This window comes from Heterodontus francisci, chromosome 23, assembly GCF_036365525.1.
Source record: "Heterodontus francisci isolate sHetFra1 chromosome 23, sHetFra1.hap1, whole genome shotgun sequence".
NCBI classification, from domain to species: Eukaryota; Metazoa; Chordata; class Chondrichthyes; order Heterodontiformes; family Heterodontidae; genus Heterodontus; species Heterodontus francisci.
Genome location: NC_090393.1, coordinates 36,133,749 through 36,150,811, shown reverse-complemented (window position 1 = coordinate 36,150,811; position 17,063 = coordinate 36,133,749). Strand labels below are relative to the sequence as shown.

The 17,063-nt window shown below is 45.1% G+C and overlaps 1 protein-coding gene across 1 annotated transcript in view; it reads left to right on the top strand.

The window, feature by feature from the left end:
* The first annotated feature begins 388 nt into the window (after window positions 1–388).
* si:dkeyp-14d3.1 (transmembrane protein 132C) overlaps window positions 389–17,063 on the top strand; it is a 1,037,882-nt gene continuing 1,021,207 nt past the window's right edge. The window contains exon 1 of the mRNA XM_068055068.1: window positions 389–715. Within this exon, the coding sequence (XP_067911169.1) occupies window positions 631–715 (85 nt within the window). The 5' untranslated portion in view covers window positions 389–630. The remainder of the gene's footprint in view (window positions 716–17,063) is intronic.

Genomic DNA, 17,063 nt, shown 5'->3' with positions numbered 1-17,063 from the left:
ATCCTAATTAGATCATTAGCTTAACTGATTTCCACTCTTATGCTTACAAGCACCGTGTGGAACCTAATGTAATCAGGTTAAAGAAAAGGGCAGAATTGAACAGTTTCTGAAAGCTACAATCTGGTTAAAACTTTGCTTGAAAAGCATCTGAGACAAGGAGCAGCCTCTGGTCAGGGAACAGGACAACTTGGCTGGACAGCGGCTCACCCGCCCCCTGCCGCTCCCATTAGCCAATCGACAGCAAGTACCGCCCCTTCAGTGGGTGGCACCGCCTGAGCTGCAGCCTCTCATTGGTTAGCAGAGCTGCCCATTGCACGCAGGGCCTCGCTGCTTCCGCGAAGGCGGTGAGTGAGTGAGTGAGTGAGTGGAGCATGATCGGAGAGATAAGGCAGAGGAGAACGGGGGGCAAAGTTGGCCTGATCGTCTCCTCTTCTCTTTTGGGCTCGTTCCCACTCAATTTTTTGGTCTGGCTGCTCGTCAACTTTTGAGATGTACAGCCCTCGGCATGGACAGGATTAAACAGTGCATGGAGTTTTAAAAAGAGAAAGCCAAGCTTTTCAAAGTCTCCTGGTTACGGGAGATAGTTAAGGTGTCCCGTTGGGAAGATTACAAACAATTCCTGGGGCAACAATGCGGACTTTAGGATTTGCAAAGCTGACTACCCTTCGCCCTTGCGTGGCCGAGATTTTGATTTTTGCCGTATTGTTCTGCAAAGGTAAGTTTGAAGTTTACCAAAGACAACTTGGCTTTGCATTTAAGAACATGGGTTAGGCGAATTGTATCTGCAGGTAATCTTCAGAAGCTTAGATTTAAAGAGTAATATGGTAGTATGGACAGGGTTATCCCATCTCCCATGAAATAACGGTCTGTACAATATGATTGAAAGTGCTTTGGTGACAGCTTTGCAGCGTATGTTTCTGACAGTGTCGTGGTCCAGTCAGAGATCTGATCGCTATCGGTTGGGATACTGGGTGCTGAATGCAATCCCCCCGCCCCTTCTCCCTGGTGATTCCGCTGTCAGTGACTCCTCTCTCATCTCAAACAGGGACAAGATCCGAGTGACTGCAGCACTTCTTGGTCGCTGTGCTGGGAAGTGAAAATGCCCAGGTCGGAGCACCTACAGACTCCTTTGCTTATTTAAAAAAAACCTTCTGGTTAGAGATCTGTAGGGGTGTTTTCTTGTAGAATTGATCATTTTTTACACTCCGACAGTAAGGTTGGGCGGGGGAGTGTTGCCTGTGGAAAAATTCAGATTGGGCAAACTGATCAAAAAAGAGCAGCCGAAACCGCCCCAAATAGAAACTCTCCTCGTGAAATACTAATGTCCCAACTCTCACAGGCATGAAATAGAAACCTCTCAGCACATTAGCCCGGATTCACATGCTTCCTTGTTTCGCAAAATACATTTATCTGAATAATATTGACTTTTTAAAATGCGAACCCAGTCATGTACCCGGCGTGATTCGTCTTGCTGACTTCTCCACAGTTAATTCTTGCTCCGCCGTTGGCCGAGCTCCTTCATCCACATTTTCCATTAAATCTTTGCCAAGTGATGTCCACAAGCGGCAGTGGCAAGGGACGCCTGTCGCCAATACCGCTACAAAGTGGTCACACTTGTTTGGAGTTAGACGGTTGTCGGTCCGAGACCAGGAAGCGATTATCTCCCAACTGAGGGACTGTTTTGCAAAGATGTTTATGCCCAGCCTGTGAAATAATTGTAACCATCCCGATATTGCTGATCTGGCCTTCAATAGCTTTGAGATCCCTCCCACTCTCTCTCTCTACTTGTTTATCGGGGCTGCTTTCTATGCTCTAAGCTGCTTGTGGAAATATACAGTACTTGTCATTGCGGCAGTTTATCACTTTAATGAGGTCTGAAATAACTAAAGGTTCTGCACTGTTAGAACAGCGGGTTAACGGGTTTGAATGGGCCTCCAAACTTCCCATTTAAAAAAAAAAGTTTGGTCCCATGATTAAGACTCTTAACATGGCCCGGCTGCTTTCCCTATCCTTACATTTTTTTAACACAATCTGTGAGGGATCCCTGTAGCTAAAGTCAGTGCATTCGCCCAGCAATGGATGGATCTAATTAGAACTGTGGAGCTACAAACCACAGGGGTAGCGGGAAGTTATATTAAAACACATTCTTGTGAGCACACACGCTCCTGAAAGGCACATAGCTTCACCTTAATGCAACTCCCTCTCCTGCCTCGGGAACGTTAACTTTCCACCCTACCGAAGGGTTAATCATCAGCTATTATCGATTCTTTTTATATATTGATGGGAATGGGCTCAGCTTGACCAGGCGTGAGCGCCTTGGGCCATTGTAAGCGCGATGGGAATATGAAGGGTTTCTTGAGGCTATAAACCGAGCCGAGTCACTGACCTCCCTTCCAGGTACACCCTCCGAGCCCCACTGACAGTCACAACTAACAGACACGCAGTGTCTAACTCTGCTAGATTGGACTCTTAATTTCTATATAGATAAATATAAAATATATATATATATATATATATATATATATAATAAATTACATTTTCTGGTGCGGTTTCTAACAAGTTTAACAACAAAGCCAGTGTCATTTATTGAAAGTCGAGGAGACGCTATTTCATTATCGACATATTTCCGTCAAGCTCAGCAGCACCTCACACGATGGATGGCAATTACTGTTCATGTAGGTTTAACATTTCACCCCCAATTCAATCAACCCTCTGGCGATGCCGTACATTTGGGCTCATTTCGGGAGGGGAATGTTATCACCAACTATTTAAAGGTGGAAGGGAAGTGATCGGATGAACTTTACATGTTTATCTTGGGAGCAATGCTCAGTACCTGGGTAAAAGGTCCTGGAAAGATTATGCAGTATATCCTCATCCGTTTGCCTTTCAACCACCTCTCTAAATTTTTGATTTCCAGATTTTTTTGGATTTTTGAACTTGTCTTAAGTTGCTCTTTGGATTTTTTGTTGTCTTTTCCCATATAAAGATTCCGGGGAGAGATTGCTTTGATGCCTCCCTGCTTTTACACTGATTTTTCTTTCAACAATATTGGGGGGGGGGGGGGGGGGGGGGTCATGACCCCCATGCTAGTGGGATTGTATGTGTATTGTCTAAAGTTGTTACTGGCTGCTATCAAAAAAAAAACACATGCTTTTAATTTCACAAGCCCATAACTTAGTGATATATGGCCAATTTTGTGATGGTGGATTTGAATGCTGTATTTGTATGACCTGTATTTATCAGAACGTGAGGTCCAACACTTGATGTCTCTGCTTAATCTCCTCCTATTTGAAGTTTAGTGTAATCAACTCCTTGCAAAGCATTTCATAGGTGTTGTGTGGAAATGGTTAACAAGAATCAACAATTCTGATAGTTTTGTTAGTTAATATATTTTTAAAGATGCTGATACATTCTTCTGTTCATTCCAGTGAAAGATGCCAGTGCTGTGGGACAGAACATTTTCCACTTTTCAGTTACAGCACAGGCTAGACGCAGAGTGAAATAGCCCTTGATATTTCCTTGGCAATACAGCTTAACTCCTATTCCAAAAGAGCAGCACTGGTGTGACTTTTCATTCATCCATCCCTGTGATCGTGCTGATTAAGATGGTCAATTTGTACCAAATTATTGGTATTTTTCATGCTATGGATTAGTTTCCACTGTGTAGTTGGCTGAGGTTGTCCATATCTATTTTACTTAAGATCTGGGAAATCCCATCAGTCTGAACTGAATATAAGTGATCCGATAAAAGCATCACAATATTGTATTGAAATGCACTTCACCACCCAGCTCCCAATGCCCTTTATGTGACTAGAAATACTGTAGACTGTGCACTCTATGGCCTTTTTCTCCTTTGTTTTTTTTCTGCTGATGGCTGCAAATGGGAAATGGAAGACTAATTTTGTCCAGCCAAAGATAAATTGTTCTTTGAAACTCCATTCAAGCTGCACAGTTCTTCATGCTATGCAGGTTGTAGGAATTAGAAGAACCCCATGGGATAAATAGATCTGCAGTAGAATCCAGATCACCTAGATTAAAAAGGCAGCTTTATTGGGTAACCACACGGTGATTACATTGACACATAAGGACCTTAAATGCCATTTATTTCTGATTCTCCATTGAAGAATTAATCCAGTTTTGAAAAAACATTTTGTACACTAGGCACCATGATAGCACTTAGTTAAATTGTCACAAACTTTAGAAGTGAATCTTACTGTTTAGCATGTAGTAAAATACTGAACTATTGAAACCTACTGTATATCTTACAGTTTAATGGATGACAGTTAAGTGTGCATTTCACTTGTATCTTTTGCCATATTGGAAGGTCTACAGCAGAAGACGAGTGGGGAGGGAGGGGAAAGTGAAAGTGTGGGCCAAAAGTGTATAGGACGTGCAGAACTCTCAGTAGGTGGTGTTCCACTCAGTGTGTCTGCTACTATAGATTCTGCTGCTTAAGCAAGTTGAAATAGCCATGCATGAGGAGCCTCCGACTAACCAGGGAGGCTACAATCAAGGTTTGCCACAAGGACTTGTGAAGATAAATTGCAATGTGTTACTGAAGGCAGTGATGGCTGCTATTGCCTGAACTTTAATACCACAGGGACATCTCGGAAGTCAACTGCTCTTTTTGCCTCTTGCGCAACTGCTACGTTTGTTTTCTGTGCAATGAAAGGGCCACAGACTATAAAATGTATCAAAATGGAATCAATTTTATTCAATGTGCAGCTGTACTGTACATTTCAATATGCTTTGCTGTTGTGCTTGATTCCTCTGTGTGATGAATTACCATGTGCAAACCACCTATTCCTGTGTTACTCCATACTTTCCACTGATGGAACATCTCCAAGAGGCCGAATGGTCTGTCTGAGCATAGAAGAGTGGACATCTGAGATTTTGTAATCCCTTCCTCATGGTTGCTGGTAATCACTCTCCAAGTGAACTGAAGCAGGCCAGGACTGCATCTTGGAGTTTGGATCCTGGAATCATCAAAACAGCGGTGAAACTTTTCATCAGATGCTGATTTTTTTTATTCGTTTATGGGATGTGGGCGTCGCTGTTTAGGACAGCATTTATTGCCCATCCCTAACTGCCCTTGAGAAGGTGGTGGTGAGCATCTTCCTGAGCCGCTGCAGTCCATGTGGGGTAGGTACACCCACAGTGCTGTTAGGAAGGGAATTCCGAGATTTTTGACCCAGCGACAGTGAAGGAATGGTGATTGTAGTTCCAAATCGTGATAGTGTGTAGCTTGCAGGGGTCTTGCAGATGGTGGTTCCCATGTACCTGCTGCCCTTGTCCTTCTAGGTGGTAGAGGTCATGGGTTTGGAAGCTGCTGTCTGAGGAGCCTTGGTGCGTAGCTGCAGTGCATCTTGTAGATGGTACACATTGCTGCCACTGTGTGTCAGTGGTGGAGGAGTGCATGGTACCTCATCCACAAACAATCAAGCGGGCTGCTTTGTCCTGGATGGTGTTGAGCTTCTTGAGTATTGTTGGAGCTGCACCCATCCAGGCAAGTGGAGAGTATTCCATCACACTTCTGACTTGTGCCTTGTAGATGGTGGACAGGCTTTGGGGAGTCAGGAGGTGACTTACTCACCGCAGGATTCCTAGCCTCTGACTTGCTCTTGTAGCCATGATATTTATATGGCTACTCCAGTTCAGTTTCTGGTCAATGGTAACCCCCAGGATGTTGATAGTGTGGGATTCCGCGATCATAATGCCATTGAATGTCATGGGGAGATGGTTAGATTCTCTAGGGTTCCGAAGAAGGGTCACTGACCCGAAACGTTAACTCTGCTTCTCTTTCCACAGATGCTGCCAGACCTGCTGAGTAAATCCAGCATTTCTTGTTTTGGTTAGATTCTCTCTTGTTTGCGATAGACATTGCCTTGCACTTGTGTGAGATGCTCCTACTTTACCTATGATCTCTGTTACAGATCTCCACTGGGACCTCAATATACTCAATGACGGTCTGCACTATCTATAACCATTGTTCCATTCCTTGACATGAGCAATGGCAATGCATACGCAGGTGGACCAAGACCACTTCAGATGTAGGGTGCAAGGAGCCAAGTGACTTCTTGATATGGTCATTGTTCTGCACCACTCTGTTGGAAAGCAGTGCCATGCAAAACTGGAAGCATTGGATCAACTGCCCATTATACATAGTGCTGCTATTTAATTCCATTGACTGCAATGGAGCTGAATATCAGGCACTGTGTACAACAAACCAGCTGATCTGATACTGTCTCTTTTGCTCCACTGACAGAGACTAATAATACCCCTATATTCTCACATAAGTCAGAAGGGGTACTTGGTGATCTAGAGCTCGAACAATCACTTACCAAAAGGTACCTCAACAGTCACTCTTCCACATCCAAAAACCCTACAGCCTCAGTCCATGAAAGGCCTCCTATCTACTCCAGACCCAATTAATACAGACGCTCCTTACCAATCCTCCCAGTTCATGCTCTTCTTCCACTCCCTTATCAATTTAACTTGGCACACTTCTCTAGCACCAAGCTATTTAAGCTGGTGCTGTGCTTCTGCTCTTCTTCTCTTCTCAAACCCTACCACAATTCATGCGAACACTTTTTCCTCTCCACACTCTCAATTAATGCTGGGATTCTCTTTTTTCCTTCCCCATGTCAAAGCATTGTACCCACCTTACCCCAAAAAAACTCACATTTTCTTCCCTTTTCCTACAATTGTCACTCATTTACCTCCCCCCCCCCCCCCCCATTTCCATCAATTTCCCACTCCTTCATCTTTTTCTGCCATTCACTTTCCTCCTCCAATCGCCCAAACTTTCCCTCCTTGTTATGCATTATGCTCCTTCTCTCTCTTCATACTCTGTAGTTTTCTCTCTCCCTTCCCACCCACTGCTACCAAATCAGGTGGCTTATGCACCAGAAAGGTCCTGATGCTTGCCTTTGTCACTTCTAACACTAATTGTTGGGTCGCCAACTCTGAATACTGTAGGCTGCAACTCTCATTCTTGGGACAGTTCCTACCTATGTTACATAGACACAGTAATGAGGGCCATTGATACTGAAGCATGTGAAGAGGAGGAGTGGAATTTGTCCACACCAGACTCTGGAAAAGCAAAACTAGGTGCAGAAATGTCCTTGTTGCACTGACTTGTGCCCCTAAAACACTGATGTCAGCATGAAACACTGATGGTTGGTGTGACTGGTTCAGTTTGTCATCAGTGAGTGTTCCGTGACTCACCCTATGCTTCCTTATCAGCATCGCTAACTACTTCTCATGCAGTGTATGCATCTGTGCCGGTGTCTTGTTTCAAGCCGGAATGGTGACATTTAGAGTTCTGGTGAGTGGTGCTCTTCAGATTGTGGTGTGACTGGTTTCTCATTGCAGTGTGAAGAGAGCAGATGGTACAATATGAATAAGTAGACACACTTATCCATTTGGCTACTGCATGGTCATGGCATGCAGCATTATACATCAATGCTGCGTGTAGACTTGATGTAATGTACTGTGCAAATCACAGAATATCTCCTTCAATCTCCATTGATTTCATGCCATTTGAGTTCTCCCTCCTAAACAAATCTTCATAGCTTGCTAATAAGAAGTGAGTTGTTTCATGTCTGGAGGTGCACCATCTGTTTCATACTGCGTTCCTCAATTGTGTACAATCTTTAGCTAGTATAGAACATAAAAACTTGGGAATTGAGAGTGGGGTGGTCCATTTTTAAAATTCTTTCATATAGTGCATTCTTTCTCCTGTTGTCAGGTGGATAATATAATTTATGTGATCCTGCAATTTTCACTTGTAATAATCAACATGTCCAGTGCATGAATTTCATCTTCTGGGGGCATTCTCCATTGCTTTTGTATGCTGCACAACTGGATAAATAACATTTGACTCTGTACTTGTTAAGAGGCTTGTTAGCTGCTTGAAAAGTGTTAAAAGCTCTATATTACAGCTGTGTCATAATTGGCTGCTGCTGTTTGTGCATTCTTGCTAATTCAGTTGCCATCTCAGAAGTCATTCATCTCAAATCCACCTATTCCTACAGTTTCATTAGTGGATCATTAAAATAGGCAGTTCTCCCATTATTTTCCTAAATGCAGGAAATGTTCCATAGCTTGGAAATGACTGTCGACAGCATCAGCAGAGAAACACAACACATCCCTGTGACATTCTCTAACTGCTAGTTTAGTGGAGGGCTTAGTTCATTTAAAATAAACCAGTTAATGCTCATGCTAAAATAACAGACAAAAGAGTTTTGTATGAATGTTTTGAGTGTTCATTTACTGCTATCATTGACAGCAGTTACTTTTTTATATATTGCTGCCTTCAGTTAACTCCTGTTGGGAACAAGAAGTCCACTTCCTATCTAAGAACTCATACTAAAGGACAACTAGCCAAAGTTGTTGCATGGGGTAAAATGCAAGAGTATCTCTGAAAGGGAGTAACCTGCCCTTCAAAATGAATTATTGTCAAGTGAATTATTATTTTGGCAAATGGGCTTTTCACTCATCTGGACTCGAGCATAAAATTTGTTTGGAAATGCACTTGAGGCATCTCCTGAAGTATACATCTGTACTTGATTTATTTTATTCTTGTGTGTATTTTAAACATTATGTACTTAAAAAGAAGTGTTTCTATTTAAAATATCATCTGTTTTATTTCACTCTTTTAGATAAAGAAGGATGGTATTCTATATATTAAGCTAACTGGATAACTGTGGTGGTCAAAGTGGTTATACTTTCACTAGTTTTCCATGCTCAATGCACGATGAATGAGCCACACAATAGAACAAAGAATCTCACTGTGCTTCAGATCTCAGCTGTAAATGTGTTTATCTGAGCAAACATTACAAGATTAACACAAACATGCAGTGAAGTGTGCTGAATGTACAGGGTAATAAACAGGGAAATGGTCATAACCATACAAAACTGAGCCAAAGCACTCATTCTAAGAGTTGTATAGATACTGTGCTGATATAATGTAATGTATGGAGGTTGAGAGTTGCACAAGCGTCAAAACCCCCCTCTCGGCCTTTCCGGTGGGGTCCAAAGGAGTGCAGAGCACGACGTTTGGCACCGGTATGGCTGCAGGAACTGCCGGAAACATGCCAAAGGTGACACATGTCCGCCTACGGGGTTCCGCTCCAGATTTTCTGTTAGGGTTTACTCCCTTAGCCTTGGTCTCTCCCGAGGCGCCCACAAGGCAGTGGGGTTGTTAGGGCCCCTACACAGGGGTAGGAGGATGCCAGTGGGAGGAGGGGGTGCGAGGTGGAGGGAAGGGGGGGGCGCTGGGAAGGGGGCTGTAAGGGGGTGGGGGGGGGTGCAAGGGGAAGATGGTGCGAGGGGGGAGCTGGGAAGGGGTTGCGTGGTGGGTGAGCTGGGAGAGTGGAGCGGGGAAGGGGGTGCAAGTAATAAACTATTTCATCAGTTCCCACCATCGACGCCGGGAAAGCTCATCTGCGTCCTCCGGGAGGTGAGCGACAGCCTCGGGCGCCGGTACCAGCAGGAATTCGCCGACATTGCGCTGCAGATGCGCTACAAGCCATCTCAACCTCCATACATTCGCCCATGCATGTGCCATGGAGAAGTCACTCCATAGTCGCCTCACAGCGACCGAAACAACACGGAAGGCAGCAGTTACGGGTTATAAGTCCAGCTCAATTGGCGTAGAGATTGGGCACCATGGGTTGCCTTTGACGGTGGGAGAGGCCATCACACCTCACTGGATAGCTACCGCCCGCCTCAAACCGGGCAGCCCCCGGTCAATAAGGTTCTGGCCCGCCACAGTCCACCTGCTTCAATGGGTGCTTGGAGCTCAGGGTCATTGCCCGAAAAGTGGACTGCAACACCGCACCAAACAGCACGGAAAAAGGAAAGAAGGTACCAGCCCTTCGTTTTGCAAGCTGGAACGTCAGAACTATGTGTCCTGGCCTGTCGGAAGACCTTACACAAATCAACGATTCTCGGAAGACCGCCATCATTAACAACGAGCTCAGTAGACTCAATGTAGACATTGCAGCACTTCAGGAGACTCGCCTCCCTGCGAGTGGATGTCTAACAGAGCAAGACTACACCTTCTTCTGGCAGGGTAGGGATCCTGAAGAACAAAGACAGCATGGAGTTGGCTTCACCATTAGAAACTCCTTGCTCAGCATGATAGAGCCTCCCTCAAATGGCTCGGAACGCATACTGTCCATTCAACTGCTCACCGCCTCTGGTCCAGTACACCTGCTCAGCATCTATGCTCCAACACTCTGCTCCCCACCTGAAGCTAAAGACCAGTTCTACAAGGAACTCCATAATATCATTAGTAGCATCCCCAACACCAAACACCTGTTCCTGCTGGGGGACTTTAATGCCAGGGTTGGGGCCGACCATGACTCATGGCCCTCCTGCCTTGGGCGCTATGGTGTTGGCAGTATGAATGAGAATGGACAGAGACTGCTTGAGTTGTGTACCTATCATAACCTCTGCATCACCAACTCGTTCTTTCACACTAAACCCTGTCACCAGGTGTGATGGAGGCACCCAAGATCGTGTCGTTAGCACCAGCTGGACCTCATCGTCACAAGGCGAGCCTCCTTAAACAGTGTTCAAATCACACACAGCTTCCACAGTGCGGACTGCGACACCGACCACTCCCTGGTGTGCAGCAAGGTTAGACTCAAACCAAAGAAGCTGCATCACTCCAAGCAGAAAGGCCACCCGCGCATCAACACGAGCAGAATTTCTCATCCACAGCTGTTACAAATATTTCTAAATTCACTTGTAAAAGCCCTTCAAAACACTCCCACAGGGGATGCTGAGACCAAGTGGGCCCACATCAGAGACGCCATCGAGGAGTCAGCTTTGACCACCTATGGCAAATGTGCGAAGAGGAATGCAGATTGGTTTCAATCTCATTTTGAAGAGCTGGAACCTGTCATAGCTGCTAAGCGCATTGTACTGCTGAACTACAAGAAAGCCCCCAGCGAGTTAACATCCGTAGCACTTAAAGCAGCCAGAAGCACTGCACAAAGAACAGCCAGGCACTGCACAAATGACTACTGGCAACACCTATGCAGTCATATTCAGCTGGCCTCAGACACCAGAAACATCAGAGGAATGTATGATGGCATCAAGAGAGCTTTTGGGCCAACCATCAAGAAGATTGCCCCCCTCAAATCTAAATCAGGGGACACAATCACTGACCAACGCAAGCAAATGGACCGCTGGGTGGAGTACTACCTAGAACTGTACTCCAGGGAGAATGTTGTCACTGAGACCGCCCTCAATGCAACCCAGTCTCTGACAGTCATGGATGAGCTGGACGTACAGCCAACAAAATCAGAACTCAGTGATGCCATTGAATCTCTAGCCAGCGGAAAAACCCCTGGGAAGGACGGCATTACCCCTGAAATAATCAAGAGTGCCAAGCCTGCTATACTCTCAGCACTACATGAACTGCTTTGCCTGTGCTGGGACGAGGGAGCAGTACCGCAGGACATGCGCGATGCCAATATCATCAGCCTCTATAAAAACAAAGGTGACCACGGTGACTGCAACAACTAGCGTGGAATCTCCCTGCTCAGCATAGTGGGGAAAGTCTTTGCTCGAGTTGCTTTAAACAGGCTCCAGAAGCTGGCCGAGTGCGTCTACCCTGAGGCACAGTGTGGCTTTCGTGCAGAGAGATCCACCATTGACATGCTGTTCTCCCTTCGTCAGATTCAGGAGAAATGTCGCGAACAACAGATGTCCCTCTACATTGCTTTCATTGATCTCACCAAAGCCTTCGACCTCGTCAGCAGACGTGGTCTCTTCAGACTACTAGAAAAGATTGGATGTCCACCAAAGCTACTAAGTATCATCACCTCATTCCATGACAATATGAAAGGCACAATTCAGCATAGCGGCACCTCATCAGACCCCTTTCCTATCCTGAGTGGCGTGAAACAGGGCTGTGTTCTCGCACCCACACTGTTTGGGATTTTCTTTTCCCTGCTGCTCTCACATGCGTTCAAGTCTTCAGAAGAAGGAATTTTCCTCCACAAAAGATCAGGGGGCAGGTTGTTCAACCTTGCCCGTCTCAGAGCGAAGACCGAAGTACGGAAAGTCCTCATCAGGAAACTCCTCTTTGCTGACGATGCTGCTTTAATATCTCACACTGAAGAATGCCTGCAGAGTCTCATCGACAGGTTTGCGGCTGCCTGCAACGAATTTGGCCTAACCATCAGCCTCAAGAAAACGAACATCATGGGACAGGACGTCAGAAATGCTCCATCCATCAATATCGGCGACCACGCTCTGGAAGTGGTTCAAGAGTTCACCTACCTAGGCTCAACTATCACCAGTAACCTGTCTCTCGATGCAGAAATCAACAAGCGCATGGAAAAGGCTTCCACTGCTATGTCCAGACTGGCCAAGAGAGTGTGGGAAAATGGCGCACTGACACGGAACACAAAAGTCCAAGTGTATCAAGCCTGTGTCCTCAGTACCTTGCTCTATGGCAGCGAGGCCTGGACAACGTATGTCAGCCAAGAGCGACGTCTCAATTCATTCCATCTTCGCTGCCTCCGGAGAATCCTTGGCATCAGGTGGCAGGACTGTATCTCCAACACAGAAGTCCTCGAGGCGGCCCACATCCCCAGCTTATACACACTACTGAGTCAGCGGCGCTTGAGATGGCTTGGCCAAGTGAGCCGCATGGAAGATGGCAGGATCCCCAACGGCACATTGCACAGCGAGCTCACCACTGGTATCAGACCCACCGGCCGTCCATGTCTCCGCTTTAACGACGTCTGCCAACACATGAAGTCCTGTGACATTGATCACAAGTCGTGGGAGTCAGTTGCCAGCGATCGCCAGAGCTGGCGGGAAGCCATAAAGGCAAGGCTAAAGTGTGGCGAGTCGAAGAGACCTAGCAGTTGGCAGGAAAAAAGACAGAAGCGCAAGGGGAGAGCCAACTGTGTAACAGCCCCGACAACCAATTTTTTTCTGCAGCACCTGTGGAAGAGTCTGTCACTCTAGAATTGGCCTTTATAGCCACTCCAGGTGCTGCTCCACAAACCACTGACCACCTCCAGGCGCTTACCCATTGTCTCTCGAGACAAGGAGGCCAAAGAGATAATGTAATATATTCTGTGTGCCTGTCAGTCTGGTGATATCATCACCCAATGTGGGTATTAATTTTATCTTTAAAGAAATGAATGCCAAAAATAAAAAGGAGATAATATTTATAAAAGACAATGGCATGAAATTCGACTTTAAGAAATTGTCCACAATATTGTATTGTTTGACCACAATTGTAAGAATTCTTTCGTCAGTCAACAAACCCTTACCTCAAACATAAGTTTACAAGGGACTTTCACATGGAGGAAAGCCTGGAGTAGCCTTCGTGTGTGAGATTGTACTTATTCTGTAAATCAGTTCCGGAAAGATAAAGTGTGGCTTAAGGTTAAATCCATGTCTGGAATTGTGCTCGATTAACTTTTGAGAGGGCAGGGAAAACTTTCAGAAGCTTTCATTGGCTCAGACGAAGTCCGTGGTACAGCAGATTTTACACAATCTGTGGAAGGAACAGACCTGATGGGCCAAATGATCTTCTCATCCTCAGTTTTTCTTTTGTTCTTATCAAGTCACTTGGAGTAATAATCTAGTTTGGTTAATTGCTGCTTTTATTGTTCCTGTAATTAATTCCCACATTCCTGGATGTGGCATTGTAACTAATTACTGTGGAATAGAATATAATATAACTTAACTGTGACGTCAGACTCATTTCACAGGACCTATAGTCGGTAATCTATACACATTACGCAGATATGGTTGAATGCTGATCAATATATAACCTGTATGCCAGGGAATGTTACACTTGGACCAAGAGTTTGATCAAATTGCTGCAAAAATACAAACTTGCTTGTATTGTGTTGCCAGCCATTTTAGTCATTCGTCCAGTGGTTCAATCCAAACAAACCCTTGAAGAGAGTTTCTCCATCACTTTATCAAAAATGGTTACAAAGAATTCTGACTTCTGGCATTAATAATAACCTATGGAATGTTTTTGTTCAAACAGTTTGAGGAAGTGATTGGGAGAGGATCTGACCCTGACACTAGGAAGGAGCTGAATTAATGTACACAGTTAAAATGACTTGATCAATAAAAGATCCTAAGTTGGTGCTCATGTCAATATATCAATTTAAATTTAGCACCTTTGTGCTTTTGTTTTCAGGTATTTCTTTATATTTGTATTCCCCTGAAAGATATCTACAGAACGACTTCATATTTAAGTAATTTTTAAAAGAGTATTCTTATGGCTGGATGAGTTTATCTAGTAAGTAGCTGAACCAGACACCAGGAAAGCACCAGGTACAGTTCCTGGTCCGTACTGAATTCAACATGACTGGTGGTAGGACTGCTACAAATGGTGTCAATGCCCATATATTCGGGAGGGAAAATTAGCCAGTGACCTCTGTTACAAGTGCAAGTGTGGACGCTGGGTGAGGACAGGACAGGGATCTCTATGATGTCCATATCATGAATCAATTTGAGAATAGGGTCAAACATGAATAATAACCAGCTGAGCTAGTTACCAGAGGATACCTGGTACCTACGCAACTGTACATTGATAAGGAGCCAACATATTTACCAAAGAAAAAAAATTGGAGGAGAATTTATTTTATAGTTTGGAAATGAAAAGATGTTGAAGTTACTTGTATTTCAAAATGCATCCTTATTGTGAGAATTCCCCCCCCCCCCCCCCTTCCCTCCCCACCATTCCCAACAAAAACACTGTTCTTCACAACGTGAATGACTGGTCTCTAAGTTGTAATTTGATAATGGATTGATTATAAATATGCTCAATATTTAAGTCTTGATAATTAAGGAATCAGGATCATGTATGTAGAGATTATGCTGGAATCAAATACCATGCAATAAAGAGTATGGAAGATTAAGGGTGATCTAATAGAGGTGTTTAAGATGATCAAAGCAGTTGATAGGGTATATAGAGAGAAACTGTTTCCTCTGGCGGGGGAAATCCAGAGGAAGGGGGCATAACTTTAAAACTAGAGCTAGGGAATGCAAGGGCTGTGCCAGAAGGCACTTCTTAACACAAAAGTAGTAGAAATCTGGACCTCTCCCTTTCACCGTGTTAGCGCCTCTTTAAGGAACAGCCTTGACAATGCTCTCATTGATAGACACACTTACTAATGATTAAAGGTCAGTGAAACTGGCTGACTAAATGGACTGTGTCTGTCAGTCAGCACATAGTAGGAATGGTGCAAATAGCTCTTCAGGGTTGTGCTTTCAATTTTGTATTGGATATTTCCACCTCTTTAGTCTTCTGGCAGTCAGTGCAGGCTCAATTTGCTTTGTTGTGGTTGAGTTGTAAATGAGATGTAGCATTCATCCATACTGCATTATCTTGGCAAGCACAGGCCTTGAACCAGTAACTAGAGGTGTTTGTATCCCGATTGTTGCAGTAAATGCAATCCCACTGGCTGAAATCATACAGTTTTTGCTTAACTGTAGGAGCTCAATACCTTGAGGATGGTAAATACTGAGCTTTAGTGGTAGTCTCAGTTTAAGATTTTAGATTTTATTATGGTGAGGTTGCCAGGGCCAGATGACCAGTAGGGTGCCCAAAGCTCCATTCCAAGGATGCTTGCAAATGTGACATGAAGGCCCTAAATGTCGACTATCGCACCTGGGAGTCACTAGCTGGCAAAACATCCTGTGTACTACCACGACAACCAGTTGCTACAGCAGCTTGGCAGCAGGCGCCAACGTCAAAAACAACAACTCACAGCGTCACTTGGCAGCTTCATGTGCAGTACTTGTGGCAGAACCTGCCTCTCAAGGATTGGCCTTCAAAGCCATCAGCAAAGGTGCAGCAAAAGAAGACACTGCACCTAAATGGATTGTCTGCTGCATATGCATCATGTTTCATAGATGGAAGGATGCCAGCACAATTTAAAATGTTATGTGATTCTTTTTATCTGGAGAAGAGAGCTTTTCCAATTTAAAAATTCCCCCAGTAAATTCCTTTTTAAACTGTTTCTCCCCACACTCCAAAGAACAAAGAACAGTACAGCACAGGAACAGGCCATGCGGCCCTCCAAGCCTGCGCCGATCTTGATGCCTGCCTAAACTTAAAACCTTCTGCACTTCCGGGGTCCGTATCCCTCTATTTCCCTCCCTGCCTCCCCGTCCCCTTTCCCTCCCTCCCTGCCTCCCCGTCCCCTTTCCCTCCCTGCCTCCCCGTCCCCTTTCCCTCCCTGCCTCCCTGTCCCCTCCCTCCCCCTTCCTCTCCCTCCCCCCCCCCCCTTCAGTTCTCCTTCCCTCCCCCCTCAATCCGCCCTTCACTCTCAGTCCCTCCCACCACAATCCCTCCCCTCAGTCCCCCTCCCCATCCCTCCCCCACCCCCCCCCAACCTCGGCCCTGCCCGCCCGTTCTCTCTCTCCCTCCCTCAGTCTCTCTCTCTCTCTTCCACAGCCCCAGTTCCGGTGTACTTAAGTAGACCAAACATATTGACACTGAAGCTACAAGAGCAGGGCAGAGGCTGGGTACACTTCAATGACTGACTCATCTCCTCATCCCGCAAAGCTTCTCCATGGGGTTCAAATGAGGAGTGCAATGTAATTTTTTGAGGAGGTAACAAGGAGGGGCGATGAGGGTAGCATGTTTGATGTAGCCTACATGGATTTTAGCAAGGTTTTTGACAGGGTCCAACATGGAAGACTGGTCAGAAAAGTAAAAGCTCATTGGATCCAATGGAAAGTGGCAAGTTGGATCCAAAATTGGCTCAGTGGCAAAAAGCAAAAGATAATGGTTGACAGGTATTTTGTGACTAGAAAGCTGTTTTCAGTGGGGTTCTGTAGGACTCAGTACTTGGTCCCTTGTTGCTCGTGCTATATATCAATGATTTAGACTTAAATGTAAGGGCATGATTAACAAGATTGCAGGTGATACAAAAATTGACCATGTTATTGACAGTGAGGAAGAAAGCTGTAAACTGCAGGAGGATATCAATGGACTGGTCAGGTGGGTAGAAAAGTGGCAAAAGGGATTCAATCCGAAGAAGTGTGATGTAATGCAT